A 17502-nucleotide genomic window follows, 5' to 3' on the forward strand; every position below is an offset into this window, starting at 1 on the left:
AAGTGAAATTATTTTGAATGAAATAACAAATGCTTATTTAAAAGAACCAATTGGATTTCAGACTGGTTACTGTAATTTATAATTCCTCCTTCCTCTTCTTCTTTCTCATCCTTTTTGTCCTCCTTTCCAAGCATCTTCTCCCCATCCCTGAGTAATACTGGTGCTATGTACAGTATTTTGTTTACAGTAGTATAAACATTCTCAGCCTGTGACTTCATTGCTGAAATAACTCACCTCTTTCATATCAACTCTTACCTAGGAGCCGTACAGCAGACTCATTGATGTAGGTTTTTTTCTGCATGGCAGCCCAGGCCAAGCTGGTTTCATTGCATGATGCAACTTCACCTTTTTTGGTTGTCTATGGGATTAATTATAATCTATTCTTGTATTGCCTGTGCATGCCAATGTGTTTACATAATGATGTATACACTGAATGCAGTCTAGAGCATTAAGTGCATGAAATGGAATTAAAAACACAACCATAACATTAGAAAGTTTGGGCAAAAGTAAATTATGCTTATCACTAACTTTAGTTAAGCTATTATAGCATGAATAGGACATAATATGTATCAGGTCTATGTATTTAAAATTTCCAGCATATTACAGTAGTTTATTGACTAGAGTGACAATTTTGGTGTGGTCAAGATGTGAGGAGGAAAGGATGTACTAACTACCCTGTTGTGACAAGGACTGAGTGGTGCCAGTAGTATCAGAAACACAAACCTTTCCCTGCTGTCAACTTCAGCAGCAGGTGACAGTGAAAAGAGGTAAGATTGTGAATAATAATTTCTTGAAATTCAGAATTTAGGATACGTTTTAACTTCAATAGGTTTTTGGGTTTTTAAATGATAAATAACCTTCAAAATAATTTAAAAATTATTGATTTACGAAACACATGGTGATATTCCATATGAAGAGTTGTAACCCTACTTGAAATTTCCTTTACAAATGACATTGTGACAATTCTAACCAACCTGTTATTCATATGTTCTTAAATGTATTCAAATGAACCTTTTATCAGCACGGTATAAGATATGATTGAATTTTTATCCTATTCTTTCCTGATAAAATGATGAAACAGCAGTCTGGGAAGTGACTTGAAACGTTGTGTCTGAGCACAATTTTTCTAGTGCTGTTGATCAGTACAAATGTTTAGTCTATGCTTGGAAGTTACAATTTGTGCACTCTTTGGTGTCAGAATTAATGCACAGATTGCAAATTAATATTTTTCTTGATGAATAGGTTGTATAAGTTTAACTTTGAGGGCCTATAATATAGAATGTTATGATATTTGAGAAATGGTCATATAGAAAAAAGGTATATATAAAGTGAAAATATGCTCTTAGTGTGTATGTTTAGGCAGGTAACTTAATGAATACATACAATATATTTAAAGTAGTACAAAAGAGAAGTAATTTCTACAGCTGTTGTCATGCCACCCACATGCTGATACTATGCTTCCCTAAGAATGGGTGCTATTCAGGATTACCTAGGATTTAATTTTTTATATTATTCTTGGAATCCATATATAATGGCAGGGTTTTATTTTCCCCATTACAATGAAGGAAAGTTCTGTTAGTACTCTAAACCGGGTCTGGTATGTTATCTGCAGAGTAACATGAAATTCTTTCTGCTCTCAGTACAAATGGGATTATTTTACCAGTCCTTTTGACTTCCCAGTAGCTCAGTGTGTAAGTTCAGCTACACACCTGTTCTCTTGTGCACAGCAGCCAGGATACAAAGGTGGTGGATGTTACAGTGCAAGCCATTTTGAGAGATGGTAGGAAAAAAAGGCCACTATATATTAATTTTTAGCTCTACTATAATCCTCTTCTTATATTGATGTAAAGTACTTTTATATGAGGATTCTAATAATTGATTTTGCAACTGCTACAGCTGTAGGCAGTTTCTTATTCCATTTGTTAATGGAGATAAAGTTACTGCTGTAAAAGAAAGGCATAGTGTCATTAATCTGCCTAAAAGCAGCCTTGTCTTTCCCATTTAGAAAAACCACTGGGTGAGACTGTCACTCAGGCTTCAGGCTAATTTTTTCTGAAAGTTTTAAGTATTTTCTTAATTTTTTCTTTGTTTAAACTTCTATTATTTTGCAAAGTAAGTGTGGCTATTCAGTGAGTCTTTCATAGCGTCAGCATTTTGCCTTAAGAATATGGTAATTGCACTTAAGCCAGTGGTGGTAAATAATCAGGTCTCACAGCTGCAACAGCAGTGACGCAAGCTTTTCTCAGAAGGAAAATTTACTAGATTGCAGTTATGTAGATGTGGAAATTAAACCACAGCAGAGGAGTTTACGGGTAGAGAAATTTATAATGCGTTTCACTGGTTAAAGGTACATGCAATTAAGACTCTTCAGGGGTCTAGGTTACAAAAAAAAAAGGAAACTGGTAGAAGGCATTTTCATGACTGTTAATGTATGCTAGGAGTGAATGTGGCCTTGATTGTGCCCAGAGCTGGTTCAAGGCAGAGGAATTTAAACAGCTCTACTGTAATGCTCAGGATATAATCAAAGCCATCATGAATGGTTACTCTTGGTAGTTGCAAGGTTCTTTACTTCAAGTCATCTGTTTAGTATTGCTAGGAAAGTGTAACAAGTACACAAATACAGGCTTCCTTGTGGCAGGTTACAGGGATATACTACACATCTCATAGTTTGGAAGGGGAGCAGCTGATCTGCATGACCTGGGGTACCCTAAATGCACCTTAGGGGTTAATTGAGAAAGGGTCTTCAATAAACCTTTAGACTGATGGGGTAGGTAAGGCTAAGGGGTCCTCAAGAGGAACAAGAGGGAGAGTCTGAAATTATGAAAATTTGTTTGAGACTAAAATATCTTTCAATTTTGTGTATATTTTTGGAAGGAATTTACATGGCTCATGTTATGCCTTCATTTGAAATAGGAAAAAATATATCATGTCTGGTGTAACTGTGTATTAGGGCTGCTTTTGAATTACTATTAACACAATGTGACTAGGTTTTATTGGGTTACTAATAGACTTGGGTCATGCTGTTAGATAGCCTGACCAAAGAAGCTGATCGAGGAATGTAATGTCAATTTTCTAGCACTTTGCAATACTTCTGACTTACATTGCTCATTTACATTATTCACTGTTGTTAAAGCCAAATAAGATACTTTAGGCTGAAGTTTATTTCTACTCAGTAAAACTAGAGAGTAGCCAGATATTTTTCATCACTAAATCACAGGAGGGAATTCTAGAAATGACAGACAGATGAATGAACTGTAAGTATTTTACACTCCAGTTTTTCTGGTACTCTTGTCATTTTCAGTTAAAATGGTTGAAATAAGACTAAATTTCATAGGACAACAGTATTTTTTTTATAAGTTACAGTATGTAAGCTAGCAAGAAATGTATGGAAAGTACATTGAAAATCATCTGCAGGAATCAGTTATGCATATAAAACAGAAAATTAGAGGTCTGTTCTTTGCTAATATACAAAATAAAAAATATTAATTTCTAATCAAAGAGTATAGATGGAGAACATTCTAATTTTGGTCATTGTATATATTTTTTGAAATAATTCAGTCAGATGAGGGAGAATTTTAAAAGTTGGATGACAGTATCTAGAGAATAATCAAAGGCACTGAGATGGAGGAGTAGTTGGAGCTGGAAATGCATGATGATGGTGGGCTGTTGAAAACTGAGTGAGGAAAGTGGACAGCAAATGTGAAAAGAACTGTTAGGTAGCTTTAAGAGATGGCAGCTGCAAACAAATAAAACAAGGAATCTCAGGAATTCCTTCCTGCTGCAAGGTAAGAGTAGCTATAGATAAATTTATTCAAACAGGCACTTATCTAAGAGTTCTGTGGTTTGTAGGCCCTCTCCCAAAAAAAGAGGAAATTTAAGAAATATCTTATATATAGATCATTCCACTGATTAATGCAAATGCAAGGACTGTAAGTGCTCCATATTAGCCAGGCTGACAAGCATTTACTGTTTTAAAATTCAGAGATTCACCATCTCTCCAAAGAATCTACGCCAGTGTTTATCTGTATTTTATAAATGAAAAGGTTTTATGCTGCTGATATACTTTTCACTAACCTTATTAATTTCCATTTGTCAGTTCAATGTCAACATGGAAAGAGTAGTAGTATTCATATACTTGCTAGTATGTCACCAATTTTCTCTTTTCTGGGGCAAGCAGCTACAACTTACTACTCCTAGATAGACTACTTACTGATAAAAACTATTAGGTAACAATGAGACAAGAAGTAATAGAACGATATTATGTAGAAGATAAATTATTAAGATTGTCAACTTTAGTAAATGAGGTATGCAGTTCAACCAAGTCCTTTCATAATCAGTATAAGAGATAAAACTGAAGTGGCTTATTAAGATTTGTCCAAAAAGTAAGGTTACTTGAAACAGTATACTCCTATTTTTTTCTTTGGGATGCTAGTAGTCTCACACAAAATCCTTTTTATTAAAATTAAATCATTTTTATTTAATTAAAAATGTGATCCCAGGCATTGTTGTGCTGTCATTTTCCTAGAATTGATTTGTCATCAGGGAGATTGTTTTGTCAAGGTAATGTCATGCTATTTTTATCTGCCAGTGTTCTTGATGAGCAATTAAGGAATGTAATGCAAAATAAAATAGTAAGCTCTTTCTACTTATCTATGTGGTTCTTAGCAAAGGTTTTCAAATTAAGTTATCTTAGGATGAGAATCTTACTGGTGTATTTTGCAGGAAAGCCCCTGCTCTGTCTTTTATACACTACTGAAAGAAGTCAGAAGTTACGGAAAAGGATTCTAGGCCATTCACTTAAGCTGTTATAACACTGAGCTCCTGGGTGTTTCTCTGTTCTTCAGGGACCTTCCTTTCACTTCTGTTTGAAAAATTAGAAAGGACACATACTGCAGACAGTAGTGAATAGCCACACATCCTGAGGAAACTATTATGCCGTTTTCAGAGTGAGCAATTTTAATGCATTTTTTCTGTATATCCCAATAATTCAATATAAAATGTTAAGCAATTTTTTTTTTGTCATCACACGTAATTTTTTGTTTGGGTTGAGGAAATTAGCTCAGCTCAATTTGATTTTGCTTGAGTGCTGTAGAACATTGGCTTGTGTTTTACTGGGGAGTCTGTGAAGAAGCATGATTAAGGGCAAACTTGAAAAAGAGAGATTGAAACTGATAGCATTATGCTGAACTTTACAAATTTTATTAATTCATTTAGGTAAAATAATTATTGTCAATGTTATTTGACTGTCACTTGGTGTGTTGCCAATTGCAAATGGCTCTGTAAATTTGGTAGCATTAGATAGGCATCAGGAAAGCAGACCTTTGTTCTGCAGTTGTACCAACTAAATTTGCCTCCTAATTTCGTATGTGAATGTTACAGAAGTTAAAATTAGGAGCTCCTTTTTTCTTTCCCACTGGAAATCCACAACTGTCTTAGTTTCTAAATAGATTTAATTTTGCATTAAAAACTGCCAAGTCACAGCATTTAAATATATGTTTAAATTTTAAATAAGTTTCAGTCAAAGGGGAAAATAAGAACAACATAAACTCTTAAGGCCCATTCTTTATGACATGATGCTGAGAAGTGAAAGGATTAAAAGAAAAAAAAAATTCTCTGATTCTGAGAAAAATGTTTACTAAAAGACACAGTTGTGCCAATTTAGTACTTATTGATCTAGTTTTGTTGGCTTTTTCCTTCTGATACTGGATTTTTTTTTGAAGGATGATAGGGAAACCTGTTCGTTTTTCCCCAAATTAGTCTGAGAGCTTGCCAAGGTTTCCTCCCAAGTTATTAGGAAGATTGCAAAGAAGGACTTAGTTGTAGAAAGCATTTGCAGAATAGATGAGTCATGATGCACTTGTTTAATTAGGTTAGAAATAGAAGGGTAATATTCTAATGCCAGCTTGTGGTTTGTCAAACTTTAAAGAATAGTAGCAGATGTTGTAATAGAAATTAGAAATAGGAAATAAAGACAGACATTTCAAATGTTCTTGCGTTTTGTTTTTTTTTTTCTGAAAAGCAGAGTGGTTGCAAATTATAAAGTGTAGGTTAAACACAGTGTAAGAAATCTTGGAAGATAGCTTTATTTCATATTATTCAACAGTTTTATTTTAATCAGACTTCTATTTTACTTATTTTAAAATTGAACAAAGAGGATTCTGATTGTTGATGTAGTTCAAAGACAGCTTAGTGTGTATGAGTCTAAGGTCATCAAAGTATTTTCAGAATTAATGTGCATATCAAAGTGAAGAGGGGACGCCACTCCATGTGTATACTGCAGAAATGGAGATGGAAACAAAGATAGTAAAACAGAGTAACCCAAAATAAATTCATTACATGCTGAAGTTGAGGGGGTTTTGTGAGTGGAAAGACAAATATGGTTTCATCCATTAAACAAAGGAGAGGCAGAATTGAGAATTGGCAAAGTACTCCAGGATTTGACATTGACACACTTCAGGAGCAGAAAGTTCACTCACTCTCTGTGTGTATAGGAGAAACAGCTAAGAATTTAGATGCAGATGGTTGAGTGGTCAAATAGGATTTAAATGTAAACAAAATAAGAAGCTACAAGAAATTATTGCAACATCATCCTCAGCTATCAGGCCATAACTGTCTACAAAATTTGGTGAGAAAGGAATCACTTCTCCCTCACTCACTAGCTCCAGGTGCACGAAACCTCAGAAAAACATCTCTAAGCATGGATGTCATGATCCCATAGAGTTTTATGGACCCAGGCCTTAGGGGTCTGACAGCAGATTATGAGGCTCTTCTCCTACAGGCCAAGGGGGTCTTCACCTTGCTTTGACCAGTGCCTTGTTCTGGTGATCCAGCTGTCTGTACTTCCTCCTTGGCAAGGAAACCACCTTCACTCTGCCTGCACTTCCTGCAGCACTACCTGAAAGTGCCGGCAGCAAGAGCTCCCCAGCGGTGCCCCGCGTCATGGCAAGGGACAGTGAAGTAATTCAGACTTGTGGTCAAAAACTTTATTGGTGCTATGACTCAAAGAAGGGCTTTCTAAATTGAGATGCACTTAACAAGCATCTTGTGTTGAGAAGATGAATACAGATACAGTGAGAAAATCACGTTTTTCTTACTGTGAGACTCACAGGGTTAATAAGTGAGGAAGCTGCTTGGAGTAAGAAAAAGTATGTTATGCTCTGTCCCTTTTAAGATGTTTGACATCTTTGCTTCTAATTAAGTCTTGGTGATTTACTCTAATTATGATATTTGTTCCCCAAGGTATATATCTGATGGACATCTGTGCTATTTTGCTGTTTGTTCATGCCTGTTTCAGTAAAGAAGGTTTTAACTGCTTATTCCCTTCTGGCCTGTGTGTCTAAACCATAAAGGGGTAAATCCTTCTGCCTTGAATGAAAATTGCTTTTACTAAATGATACAATGTGGCTTTTCTATGGTTTTACTTTAGTACTACATCACTGAAACAGAGTTTAAAATCCTAACCATAAGCAACTTATTTTTCTTTTTTTCTGTACTGTTCAAAATATGTATTAAAGGAGTATAAAGAGACACTACTGTATCAAAATTGTGCCAAATTTTTTTACTCTAGACTTCATAAAATTTGGTTTGCTCTGGAAGTAAATTGGAGGGAATTCAATATTAAAGAGGAGCTTCCAGTAAAACAAAATATTTTGAAAAAAATCCTACCACTTTAAGCGGTTTTATGTACAAACAAAATTTAGATGCCCAAATTGAGATATTAATTGCATTGAAATACAATTGGAAAGTGCAGTGAGTAGAGTGTCAAATGATGCAATACTAATGAACTTCTAAATATTGAGTGGTTTCTTTTATTTATTTATTTGTGTTATTTATGTTTTAGCAGCATCAACTGGTATTTCTGTACATAGCTATAATTTCATTTTAAAATTTGCTCTCCTCAATGCACATTCCTTCTGATGGAAAGTGCACATTTTACTGTCTTTTCATATAACGTCCTGTTGTGCACTCTAAAAACTGTCATGAGTACAGGAAATAAAAACTTCTTTTTCATATGATTTTACATTTGATCACTACTTTAAATTTTATATTTTATTGATACAAAATTAAAAATATTTTTATCTTGTTTCTCTAATGGATTCAGCTTTTCCTCCACCATTCAAAAAGCAATTCACAAAAATTAAAATTGTAAATTAGGAAAATTCTCTGAATTTCTAAAATTTTCAATATCTTCTTAAAGTTCTGAAGTTGTAGCAGCTGTAGTAAGATATTAACACCAGTACTTAATTGGTTGCAGTACAAGTAATTTCTTCTGTGGTGGTTTATGAAAGTTTTATATACATATCTTCAAAACACTTGACAAAATGCAACTAGATTAATATGTCTTAAAATAAACATTTTCCCTTTTTTAAAAAATAAAATTATACACAGGTAAGGATTAGCATCCATCTTTGTCTTTGCATGCCTTGTCATTAAAAAGTAAGAGAAATAAAAAAGGCAAAAAACCATTAGGAGCAGCCGGACACGATGTGCCAAAAAATAAAACAGTCTACTTCCTTACCTAGGAAGAACTGTAAATTGCATATTGTATAGTTATTTCAAGTGCTGAATTGGGTGTACAAAAGCTTTCCCGTCATTGTGGGGAACATTTAACGTAAAATTGTCCAGACAGCTGTCACTGTGATTGCAGAGCTGGTCGAAAGTCTGAATGACTTTCCTGGAACTCCTTCTCCTTATTCTTTGTGGTCATGATGGCAGTGGCTGAGCTGGGACAGAGGTTGGTAGTCCTTACTAAGGCCTTGATCTGAAGTTTGCAATGGGCTTTACACCTCCTATCAAGAGGTGACAAGATACAGTAAAACCACTCAAGTTGTTTTCAGTTCTGTTGCAATTTCAAAAATCCTGGAAAAATCTGAAGGCTTCTGTGGGAATTTTCATATTAATATACTCACAGAAGCAATTTCAGAAAACATTAAAAAGCATTTTTTGCTCTCTCACACTCATTTTATGACTATTCAAGGAGTAATTCCAGTAGAAACATTTTGATGCATTACAAACATTTTAAGCCAAACAGAAATAAGCAAGAATAATAAATACATGATATAAACTGGTGGCAAAAATAGTTCTTTAAGCAGCAGTAGGGTCTTTTGAATTGAAGTGACAGGTGGTGCAGCATGAGATAAAATTGTCGTGCACAGTGTTGACTTCAATGCTGATTGCAGCAAAGCTTTAAGGATGCTGGGAGCACCATGTCAAAGTTTTGCAGGAAATATGTAAAATTAAATGGAATTATTTTGTTACCACTCTTTTAGTCACTCTTGCTCATTGAAGTAGTTTATGCTTATTATAACTGTACAACTGGGCTTCATAGCTACTAGTTTTGTTGTAAAAATTGTATAGATAATCAAAGATGCTCTTTCAAAGTGCTTATAAATATTAGAGAATCATAGAATCATTTATTTTATAAATGACCTTTAAGTTCTCCAATAAACCATGTCTCTAAGTGCTAAAGCTATACATCTTTTAAATACCTCTAGGGGTGGTGACTCTACTTCCCTAGGCAGCCTCTTTCAACAATGTTTCAGTGAAAAATTGTTCCCTAATATCCAATCTAGCCTTCCCCTGACACAACTTGAGGCCATTTCCTCTTCTTCTGTCACTTGTATTTGGGAGAAGAGGTCGACCCCCACCTTGCTACACCTGTCCCTAGGGAGTGATAAGGTCCTTCCTGAGCCTGCTTTTCTCCAGGCTGAACAGCCCCAGCCCCCTTGTGCTCCCTCCAGAGCCTTCCCCAGCTGTTCCCTTCTGTTTTATCTCGGCCCCTGGCTGTCCTGCAGTGTGGGGCCCAGAGCTGGGCACAGCGCTCGAGGGGTGTCCTCACCAGGGCTGAGTACACAGGGATGGTCCCTTCCCTGGTCCTGCTGGACACACTGCTCCTGTTATAAGGCTGGAAGCTGTTGGTCTCCTTGGCCACTTCGGCACGTGCTAGCTCACAGTGAGCTGGCTGCTGATCAGCAGCTTTAGATTCTTTTCCCAACACCTTTAGAGCTGCTCTTCTCCAAGCCTGTAGCACTGCGTGGCATTGTTGTGACCCAAGTGCAGGACAAGGCATTTGGCCTTGTTGAAACTTGTACAATTGGCCTCAGCCCATGGATCCAGCCTGTTCAGATCCCTCTGCAGAGCCTTCCTACCCTCCAGCAGGCCAACATTCCCACTCAACTTGGTGTCATCTGTGAGCTTACTGCGGGCTCACTCAATTCCCTTGACCAGATCATAGATCAAGATATTGGCTGCACTCCTTGGGCTCAGCCATCCAGCCTTTTACCCAGCAGTTCCAAGCTATGAGCAGCCAGTTTCTCCAGTAGAATGATGTGGGAATTGGTGTAAAAAGCTTGACTAAAGTCTGGATAGCCTTCACAGCCTTTTCCTCATCCACCAAGCAAGTCACCTTGTCATAGAAGGAGATCAGATTGGTCAAGCTGCACTGCCTTTTATAAACACAAACAGGCTTGACCTGATCCTGTGGTGTCCTAATGTGCTCTGTGCTGGCTCAAGATGTGCTCCATGACCTTGCCCAGCACCAAGGTCAGGCTGACAGGCTTGTAGTTCATGAATCCTCTTCCTGATCCTTCTTGTAGATGAGTGTCATATTTCTCAATTTCCTGTGAGGTAGAACCTCTCCAGTTAACCAAGTCTGCTGATAAATGATGGAAAGTAGCTTGGTCAGCACTTCTGCCGCCCCCCTCGGTTTCTTTGGGTGGATTCCATGCAGCCCTTTGGATTTGTTCTAAATGGTGTAGTATTTTACAGTATTTTACTGACCATTTCCCCTTGGATTGTGAGGGCTTCATTCTGTTCCCCATCTGTCTTCCAGCTGAGGGCACTGGGTACCCAGAGAACAGCTGCTCTTACTACTAAAGACCGCAAAGCAAAGCAGGTATTAAGTACCCCAGGCTTCTCCTCATTCTTTACATTATGTTTCCCTCACATCCAATAAAAATGGAGATTCTACTTCTGTTGCTAATGCATTTCTATAAGTGTTTTTTTTTTTAATTTTCTTTTATGCCAGTAACCAGATTTAGTTCTAGTTGGGCTTTGACCCTTCTAGTTTTCTCCCTGCATAACCTCACAACATCCTTGAAGCCCTCTTGAGTTGCCTGGCCCTTCTTCCAAAGATGATGCACTTTTATTCCTGAATTCCAGCCAAAGTTCTCTATTCAGCCAGGCTGATGGTCTTCCCTGCTCATCTTTTGACACATAGGGATGGCCTGCTACAGTGCATTTAAAATTTCCATCTTGAATCATGTCCAGCCTTCCTGGACTCCTTTGCCCTTCAGGACTGCATTCCAAGGGTCTTTCTCAACCAGCCTCATAAACAGGCCAAAGCCTGCCCTCTGGGAGTCCTGCTGGCCCCCCTCATTATTTCTCCAAAAATCAAAATCTGTTGTTTTATGATTGCTGTGCCCAAGACAACCTCCTATTGTCACATCAGCCACCAGTCCTTCTCTGTTCAGAAAAACAGCTCTGGTGGGGTTCCTTCCCTAGCTGGCTGATTTACCAGATGTGCATGCCAGTTGTTGGAGTATTGATCCTGCCACTTTTTTTAGGGAGAGGTGCCCATTGCATTTACAGTTCCATCGTTACTGTAAATTTTATCTAGTTATATGAAATCTTTCCTCTCATTGCCAGTATGCTATTTCATTGATTTTCTCATGGTTTCTTCTGTCTTTTTGCGATATAAGTGTATGAAACCATTCATGGAAAGGGAGTAAAAACAATTCTAATAGTCTGTTGTCTTTTTCAGAAGTGAAACCTTTGCTGCTCCAATGGGATGAAATCCCATAGGATATGCCATATGATTTTAATATAAACCAGGGAGTTTTATTAGTATTATTGCTGGTCCTGGAGACCCTTGTGCACTCCTAAGAAGTACTTACAGCACTTCTGGTGTTGGGAAACTCGATGTAAAGACAAGTTTCAAATTGGCTTCTTTCTGCAGAATTGTGCAATGATAAACATTAGTGGCCCTGTTTTTCTTACAGCTCAGATGTCAGCTACTGGTGAGAAGAAAAATAAGAAATCCAAACTGAAAGTTTAATTTAGAATGTTTAAAATATTTTATAATCCATCTGTGAAAAACTTGATAATTTCTTCAGTGTCATGCCCTTCTGAAAAATCATCATTTGAAATAAAAAAGAAGGATGCTGTGTTTGTCTTTGAAATGGACAACTTAAATATTGAAAGAGAGGGATTCTCTCTGAAATAAAGGAAGTTTAAAGGATATGACTAGGAGAAACAGTGGTTTTGGTATTAGGTGAACCGAAGTCACAAATCAGAATTGTCATCCATTGGGCTAAGTGTTTTGCCAAAAAAAGAGATTTATTTTGCATTAGATAATTTGTCAGATCTTGTAGGTTTTTGTAAAGGACAGTGACACAAAAGTAGAGCTGTTAGCTGCAACCTTAGCTGACCTTTACTAAAAATTGCTCTCTATCCTGGTTATAAGCCTCTGCAGTCCATTAGCTTCGGTGAATTTCTCCAGGTTTTGCAGGGACATAACTCGGAGTTAAGGGCTGGTGCAGGGTTGTTGGTTCTGTTCCTCTCTATTTCCTGTTGATAGGGTGCACTGTGACTCAGTGTGTGGCCTACCTTATTTTGACAAAATCCTTTGTTCTCATTAGTGCCTTACAGAAGATTATCCAGTTGGGTTCTCAAATTACATCCAGTATTTTTGTAGCTAAAACTGTGTTTGTAAATATGGGGTATTGTCTGCTCTCCTGTATGTTAACATATGGCTTCTCTTCCCTTCTGCCTGCTCTTGTAAATCAATTTTATTTTAACTATTACAGAAGTGTCTCATAACTTCAATGTCTTTCAAATAGCCTTCGAAAAACAGTTTTAATACACTTTCCTATAGCACTGAAGCTTCTTAAAATATGAAGCTATTGTACATCAAGGAGAATTTTGCTGTATACATTCATGCATATAGAGACAGTAGAGAGCATGCTGTAATTAACTTGTTTGACCTGAAATGTATACAAGGAATGGAAAATCTGGCTGCATGTGTAATGACCTGGTAGTCCAGGTAATTTCCTTTATGCCTTAAGTTAGGTACCTGACATTCATAACGCATAGAATCTTGCTTGTTGAGCAGTCTAGCATTATACTTGCAGAAATACTGCTATACTAACTGGTATTATATTCATGTTCAGTGATTTATTTGATCTAGAAAGCCAACAAATTTCTGCTTTTCTAAAAGGAGTTTTCTAGGGCTCCAAATGTTCAAATGATCTACGTTCTAGTTTCCCTCTATTACACTTGTGATGAACACAGGATCATTTGCAATATATGTGTGTATATATATGTATATATGGTGGGACATTATGTATATATAGTATATACATCAACATATATTGGGACATGATTTTCACTTTGGTCTATGACTACAACATTGGACTGTGGCTTCAACAACCTGTTTTAGAAACCTTACAAATAAATCACTGATGATACTTATGGAAGTTACCACCTTCCTTAGATAAAAGTATATTTATAAAGTACCAGTTTGTATAGAGCAAGCTTTGGATCTGTCCCACTGTTAAACAGAGCATAAAATAAGAAGCTGAAATTTGCAATGGCTGCCTGAGACACACAAGGGTATTTTAATTAACCTGCATGCAGAAATTAACCCTTAGAGTACTGCTTCAAATTCTTCAATTTATTTTGTTATTTAATTTTACCAGTGGGCTATGCTGCTTTTCTACTCAGTTCATAGTACTGTACATAAAGTACATTAAATGGCCATAAAAAAAAAAAAAAGAAGTGAGAAAAAGAAAAAAAATCCAATCAACTTTTTATAAACAAGGGATTCTACAAGACTAAGTACTCCAGGTTGCTAATGGGTAATGTATTCCTAAGCAACTATTTTTTAAAAAGGTTTTATGAATTAAAAGCATGTAATGTTTCACTGTACCTGTGTACTTGTTAGGTTTCTTCCTAAAGTATCATAGGTGTGTTCTTTAGAAAGAAGTCAGTTCTTTAAGGGTTAATGTGGGGTTAAGCAATCCTGAGGTATTCTCCTGCTTGTCCTCTCCTAAAGGTATCTGCATGTTAATTCTCAAATATTACCTGAATAGGTGAATATGAATACTGTATGAATGACTAACTGAATGAACGAAATAGTTCCTTTGAAATGCTTGCTTGTATCCAGTAAACGACTGGAAAACAGAAACCTGATTTCTGGATCAAGGTCTTTAATGAAATGCAAACAATTCTCAGCAGAGTAGAAGCTCACATACTGACAGTTTATTCTGATTTCTTTGTCTTTCAAATAGCCCAATAGAATCCTGCCAGAATTTCTACAAAGATTTCACATTACAGATCGACATGGCTTTCAATGTGTTCTTCCTACTCTACTTCGGCTTGCGTGTAAGTAGCGTCTCTCTGGTGGCAGGAGGCAGGGAGGGAAGGCAGCTGCTGTATATGGAGATTGAAATAGAGATTGTATTTTCTTTGAAAGAAAGACACTATCTTCTTTAATGCAAAGAATATGACCATGGTTTTGAAATGTGTAAGTCAAAGTTTTAAGACTTAGATAGATCTGCTCCGTTAAATACCTTCATAATACACTAGTTTTTTTCACTTTATTTGTATTTTTCCATTTAATGTTTATATAAAGCAAATGTTTCAATTATTTTTTAATTATGAATCAAATGCAAGTGGCAGTTTCACCTTATTTAAGCACGTAGGCAAGTTCTAACTATGATGCCCAATCTAAGCTTGCCAGTTTCCCAGGGCTAATTTTGTATTCAGGAGAGAGAGAGACCACGTGGTTTCATTCAAAAGCCTGAAGTGCTGCTGCAGTCCTGAACTATGCCTTGTAGGAGTCACCCTCCTGATCTCCTCTGGACTTGTAATGATGGGACTCTAAACAGCTCTGTATTGAGAAATTTGTGAGCACCAAATGTATGATAAGACTGCCACCAGCATATTTGGTGTGCTGGAACAAAATTGATGTGCTTCCAAATACTTAATAATTGCCTACACTTTTCCAATATTACTGATACATTGTCAACAAATGTGGAAAAAGTATTTTTAGCATAGATACTACAACTGATAACATAGATGATCTATCTCTCTAGTTAGGCCTTTCATTTTAATCTCAGTGTTATTATCAAGAAATTTGCAATACAGACTTCTTTCCATGTTTTGTCTAGACTGACCTAAAACATCAGTTACTACACTAACTTTTGGGTTTAATATTTTAGAACAGATACCTGAAATCAGCATGATAATAATCTGATTCTTTCATCTCTTCCCCTCTTTTTTTTTTTTTCTTTCCAGTTTATAGCAGCCAATGACAAGCTATGGTTTTGGCTAGAAGTTAACTCAGTGGTAGACTTCTTCACGGTCCCTCCAGTGTTTGTGTCAGTATATTTAAACAGAAGTTGGCTTGGTAAGTAAAATAGTTTAACCTTTAAAATGCTTGTTATAAAATTACTTTAAGTTTGCACATTTGGGTGGAGAATCTGTTGATCTTATGTCATTGTGTAAATAGAATAATGTTTCCAAAGTAGTTTTCAAAGTGAATTTGAAGCAGAAAGGTGAATTTTGTCAGAAAAAGCACTTACTATATTTGTTTTGTTTTCAACTGTTTACTAATCTCCTACTCTAAGTGGTGGAGAACTCCATTTTGGAAGTACTGTGGAACAGTAGCCTGCCTTTATCAAACCATGAATTTGATTTGTCTCAGCTCACAACCTGAACAGGTGATCTAGATCATTCATTCACTGAACTGGATTGCCATGGATCATTGTCAACAATGAAATCAATATATTCTCATTGCATTTTTTAAGCCAGTGTGGCTAAATTTTGAATCCACCGAAGTGACTGATTTGGGAGATACATTTAGACACTTAATATTTTTACTGGACTGCTAGGAATGCATTAGAAAAGGTGTGCCACATGTAAAAGGGAATGCAAAATGAAATAGAGAGGACACTCAATTAAAAACATCCATAATGTGCCAAATCGAGTTTCCTGTACAAGTGTTTTAGGCATTTTCATTAGTCAAATGTCGTGATTTTTTTTATTCAGAGAAAACATCCTAAAAAATGGCATATGTCTTTAGACAACTTATGAAACCTCACAGTTTGGCAATTCATGCCTCTGGAAATACAGGCACTCATTGTCCCTGAAAACTGAAGAAATTCTTATCTTAAATGTTTCATATGGAAAATAAAATAAACCAGAGGGCCTTTAATAGTCTTTTAACATTTTCATCTTAATATAGAAGTGCAAAGATACAAAAATTATTGATGAATTTTTTTTTATGGAAAGAGATCAGGTAATTTATAACCACAGTAAAGGTCATATCAGTGGTAATTAGTATGCCAGGGAAGAAAGCAGTAAAACAGCCAGAAAAGATCACTACACATCCTCATATGATTACTCTCTTTATCACATATCACCTCTGTCACATATAGAAAACTAAGTAAGGCTTTTTGAAAGAGAAAATGTCATACAGTTCCACATTATGTTAGGAAATAAAATTTAAAAAGAAGGTATGTAATTAAAAAACATGCTTATCCTTGAAAGAAAATTGCCGATTTCAGTAGCTATAACTTTATCTCAGATTTCTTGCATTATGTGAATTAGAGGGATGGATTTTCACTCCTGTATGGGAAGTATCAGAGTTTCCCAAAAACTTTGAGGTTGAAGTCCTTGGAGATTAAGTCTATCTGAGAGAATAAATAGAATCACAGAATCTATTGAAAAGGAATATGAAATGAGAAAGTAGCAAGACCACAAACTCTGGGAAATGAGGCAGAGATAATTATTTGGAATGAATACCCTTCATGAAAGTGACTGCGTAATTGACTGACTCATGGTGACACAGCAATCCAGCTAACAGTACTGACAGGAATAATGAGAGCGTTTGCACATTTAGCAGTTTCTGCTGCATGGATTTCATAAGTTTTATGTCAGTTTTCAGGAAGAGTTGAGCACTCATAGGGTTGAAAGAATTTCCATATCTCTTAATTACATCAACATCACTTTATCTTGATTTCTTGTTTATAGCCTCACTTTGCCTGTTTCTTTGTGGAATCCCCCTGAGACATTTATCACCTGCTGAGGCAAAAAACTGATGTGTTTTTTAGTGTAGTCATCTTAGGAATAACATATTTACAATGTTTTAGCTTTGCACCTGCTTCCAGAGGGGTTTTCATTTTAGATAAATCATCCTTAGTGAAATCATTCACTAATTCAAAAATGTGAATGGTTTGGATTCCTAACATAACTTTAATTCAGACCAGAAAGTTATTTTGAGAAACTGTGATGAAAGAATTTTTAAGTGAATATATCAAAGCGTATTAATGGAGCCTGTATATTCCTTTTTACACCTTTGGAAGGGATGGCCAAATTTGCTGCCTGTAGAGCTCAAATCATACGTGTAGGTAATACCCTGGTAAGACTGAGAGTGTGAGTAGAGGGGAAGGGAGTGTCTTTAGACCATATTATTTAGTTTCAGGTTAGATGGCTACTTTG

The 17502-nt window shown here is 36.2% G+C and overlaps 1 protein-coding gene across 34 annotated transcripts in view; it reads left to right on the plus strand.

The window, feature by feature from the left end:
* The window catches only part of KCNMA1 (potassium calcium-activated channel subfamily M alpha 1), a 406748-nt gene that overhangs the window by 214907 nt on the left and 174339 nt on the right, over positions 1 to 17502 (plus strand). For all 34 annotated transcript variants that reach the window (XM_074544761.1, XM_026799790.2, XM_005481495.3 and 31 more), the window contains 2 exons: positions 14289 to 14382; positions 15298 to 15409. In XM_074544761.1, coding sequence (XP_074400862.1) covers positions 14289 to 14382; positions 15298 to 15409 — 206 coding nt within the window. The remainder of the gene's footprint in view (positions 1 to 14288; positions 14383 to 15297; positions 15410 to 17502) is intronic.

Source organism: Zonotrichia albicollis, chromosome 7, assembly GCF_047830755.1.
Source record: "Zonotrichia albicollis isolate bZonAlb1 chromosome 7, bZonAlb1.hap1, whole genome shotgun sequence".
Classification (NCBI taxonomy): domain Eukaryota; kingdom Metazoa; phylum Chordata; class Aves; order Passeriformes; family Passerellidae; genus Zonotrichia; species Zonotrichia albicollis.